At 53.2% G+C, this 3,837-nt stretch overlaps 1 protein-coding gene across 1 annotated transcript; it reads right to left on the reverse strand.

Moving 5' to 3' along the window:
* Nucleotides 1-799: 799 nt before the first annotated feature.
* Nucleotides 800-3,832, reverse strand: NECAP2 (NECAP endocytosis associated 2; the record flags this gene model as incomplete). Its single annotated transcript, XM_035901872.1, has 7 exons — nucleotides 800-1,102; nucleotides 1,478-1,565; nucleotides 1,718-1,895; nucleotides 2,278-2,386; nucleotides 3,003-3,084; nucleotides 3,563-3,667; nucleotides 3,772-3,832. Coding segments are annotated over 7 exons (672 nt in total), but the record flags the coding sequence as incomplete, so codon positions are not given.
* Nucleotides 3,833-3,837: the final 5 nt, after the last annotated feature.

The raw sequence follows: 3,837 nt of genomic DNA on the forward strand, positions 1-3,837 counted from the left end.
TGTGCTTCGTCATCCCACACCGTCTCCTCGACACCAGCCAGGAGGGGGAACCACAAAAACTCATCACGGCCCCCTCCAAGCCCGTGCAGGGAGGGGTAAAAAAATTCCTATTTGGCATCAAACCCATTTTATTATTCGCTTTGAAGTGCTACAGCTCTCACCTGGGTTTGTGCTGCCAGGCAAGGTTCAGCTCTGAAACCAAAATGCTCGTCACCCAGTTGGAAATGGAAATAATAAAAATCAGAGGGATGGGGGGAATAAAAAGCAAAGCAGCAGGACCTTGTACACAGGAAGGCCTGAATATAAATAGGTAAGAAAATATTTATTTGTTTAAAGAGGAATCTCAAGCCCAGCTCTGTCAAAGAGACCGACTCCATTACATCCTTCATCGCGCACGTCGCTTAAAATGTCCACAGAAAGAAGTAAAAAACCAAAAAATTTGTCTTCAAAATAAAGGAGTAAATTTCCAGAGCAAGAAATGAGGAATTTCAGCACGGAAACGCATCACAGAGTTCAGCACTCGGCTAAAAACTGGGGGGATGCTCGGCGTCTTGGCAGGGCGTTGATCTGGATTTTGCAGGCAAGATGGCTCCAGGACGCTCGCCACTGAGGGGAGGATTTCTCCAGCCCAAATATGCGAGGAGAAAGCAGAGAAGTCTCCCAGGCGGCTCCGTCGCAATAAACCTTTAGCAAAAGTGACCTTAGTGGGGGGAGCGCTGCGAGCGAGAGTCCTGCTCTGGGCACTCGCTCACCCTCGCGTTATTAAGCATGAGGCAATGAAGCTGACAGTTTGTTTGGGTTTTTTTTTTTTGCAGAAAGGAGAAGCCTGAGCGATCCAGGTAGAAAATAAAAGCCCCCCCGACACGGAGGGCGCTGGTGTGGTGTTTTAAGGCACGTACTCATTTGCTCTCCGGCGCTCGTTTTGGCATTTTGATGCCAGGAGTGAGGGGATTTAAGGGCAGGAGCAGAGTGTCCCAAAGCCCCTGCTTTGGTCCCGAAGGAATCGTGAGGATCCCAGCACCCGTGCGGGGAAGAACAGACGAGGGGCCTGGGTCAGAACTGAACCCAGCCTGCGTTTGCCTGAGTCTGGTTAGAAGCCGACCTGGAGAGAGAGAAAAAGGGGGGGGGGGCGGAAAGGGGTTTAGAACCTGAAAGGGACTGCAGCACACAGGGAGGGAGCTGGGCAGCCAGAAATGGGTCCTCCACGGTCGCCCCAAAACTCTCCCCCTGCACAGAGCGGCAGGGGAAGACAGGGCATGCCACCGGCGCTGGGAGGAAGAGGAAGGCAGCGCCCACTGCACTGAACTTGGGGAATTTGCAACGCACACCATCAGAGCCACTTTGAAATCCCAAAGGGGTGTTTGGATGGAGCAGTGCCCCCATCCCAGCAGGGGTTTTCAGCAAAACCAGCGGGATTTGGGTGGGATGGGGAGGGTTCTAGCACTGCGGGGATCGCCCACGCCACACACAGCCTCACCCCGAAGCTTTGGCAAAGTCTCCCCAGACATCGGCGGTGGCAGCGGCAGAGGGAGCAGCAGCGGGTTGTGGCCAGGACAAGAGGGGGTCTGTCGGCAGCCAGGAATGTTGGGAAGAAAGAAAACAAAACATCAGGAGTTACTTCCCACTCTTATTCCCAGATTCTCCCTCTGTTATCCCAACTTTGATGGATAAAAGTGACTCTAAAGAGCTTTACTGTCATTGCTGCCTGACCACGGACCTGTGATGGGGGTGCCCGGGAGCTGGGTGGGCGCAGAGAGCGAAGATGGCCGCTCTCCGGAAGGACAAACCGGAGCGGAAGATTTTCCTCCAGGAGGTGGTGGGAGCAAGCTCAGGCCCCCAGGACCCACTGGACGTGGTCTGGCATTCCCCGTTGCGCCTTCTTTTTTCTTCATGTTCTGAAAGAAGAGAGGGAAATTCGGGTGGTTATCACGTTTAAATCCAGGGCCGGAGCGTGATTCCTCCCAACCACGGCTCACATGAAGCCAAATTGTTTTATTCTAGGGAGAAATCTGCTGTGCTGCAAGGTCCCACTGCTGGAGGAGCAACCGGGGTCAAACCAAGGATGTTTTTTACCCACAAACCCCCACCACGAACCCACAGACCTGGTTCCATAACCAGGAACTGTAACACAACCCCTAATCACTGCACACAGCGTTACCACGAAGGGCTCTGCACCGGGCTTCCCCCTGCACGGGGATTTTGGGGCAAAGCCGTCACTTCCTCTTGTGTCACCCAAGGGCAAGGTCGGGAGCGGATTTAGCCGGAGAAGCCCCTCACCGCAATGTTGAGTTTGATGGTTTGCCCCTCCTTGAAGCCCAGATCCAGTTTGGGTCCCTGATCAGGGTTCTCGGCCTGTTTGGCCAGCTCGCTCTGCTGCCTCACCCATCTGCAGGAATTAAATAAGCAGAAAAGGATACATCAACACCAGCCTGAGGCTCTCCCAGACAAACCCTGCCCAAGATCATCCTCTCTGCCTGGCAGCCGCTCTTTAAAGGTGCTGAATGAGATGCGAGACCTTTCCTGACAAAGCAATGTGCTACAGGCAGCACTGGGGGAATGACTCCCACCAGCAGCAACCAGTGCTCGAGCCGCATGGATCCTCCAGCCAGCAGCATGTTCCGTCCTGCCCCAAATCCCCACAATCTGCCAGGAGCTGGAGCAGCATCCCAGCGCCTCAAGAGCAACCCCTTACCAATGGCATGTTGAAAAAATGAAAAGGAATTAGGGAATTTGCCCTATTTTGGACTGGGAAGCCCAGTTTGGGAGCCTGCTGGGAAAGATTTGAGAGAGGGAGAGCTGCCTGCACAAAGGCTGCGCAGAGGAAAAGGCGTTTCCACCTCTTTACCCTACGCTTGCCTGCTCAAGCACAACAGGAGCTCACAGCTTCCTCTCCCCCACCATTTCTGGTGGACACCCAAAAAAAAATTTTTAAAAAAGCAAAACAAACAAAAAAAAAAAACCTCAATTGAGCTGAGAGGACACAGGGAGAGGCACAAACTCACTTGAAATGGTCTTGCAGAGCCACATTGAAGTCAAAAGCATCTCCCCGGTCGACAAAGCCGACTCCAATGAAAGCTCGTCGGCCTGGAGAAGGAGGAAGAGTAAGGGCTGGAATCATAAAGCAGTGGCAGAAGAGGGATGGGATAACCCGTCCCACACACCCTCGTGCCTGCCACCTCCCTCCAGACAGAGCTGGGACTTGGGAGGCCGAGGTACGGGACCAGAGGTGTCTTTAGCTTGTTGGCTGCACATACAGGCTTAGCAAAACCAGGTTTTGAATTAACATAAGTGAGTCAAAGCAGAGGCTGGAACCATGGCGATGATCCTGCACACAGAGGCATCCTCACGCTAACGTCGAGCAACAGAATTAAACTGGTTTTATTCACGATGAAGGACAGAGCGCAGCTGACACGTGGGAGTGACAGAATTTGTCCCTTTGCCACCACATTCAGGGAATATTTAGCCCCTGAAAATAGGAATCCTTCACAAATAAGAGCAGCGAGGGCACTGAAGACATTCTGAGGCAATTCCTCCAACCCGCCCCCCACATATCACAACATACCATTCCCATCTTCAATCCGGATGACGAAGTATCTGCTGGAATCTGTCACACTCTCCACAGCGATGCCAGGGAACTGCTCCACCGGTGCCTGGGCAAAAAGCTCTCCTGAGAAAAAGAAATGGGAGCAGGTTAATGCCAGGGCGTAGTGCTTCCGTGCCATCTTCCTCCCTGTGAAGAGGCGTGGAGCTGTCGCCTTCCCTCCTCCTTACCCGAGGTTTTGTCTTCCAGCTTAATGAAGGCAACCTTGCCCTTGGCTGTGATCCGCAGCCTGCCCC

Source organism: Egretta garzetta, unplaced genomic scaffold (genome assembly GCF_000687185.1).
Source record: "Egretta garzetta isolate BGI_Z169 unplaced genomic scaffold, ASM68718v1 scaffold69, whole genome shotgun sequence".
NCBI lineage: Eukaryota > Metazoa > Chordata > Aves > Pelecaniformes > Ardeidae > Egretta > Egretta garzetta.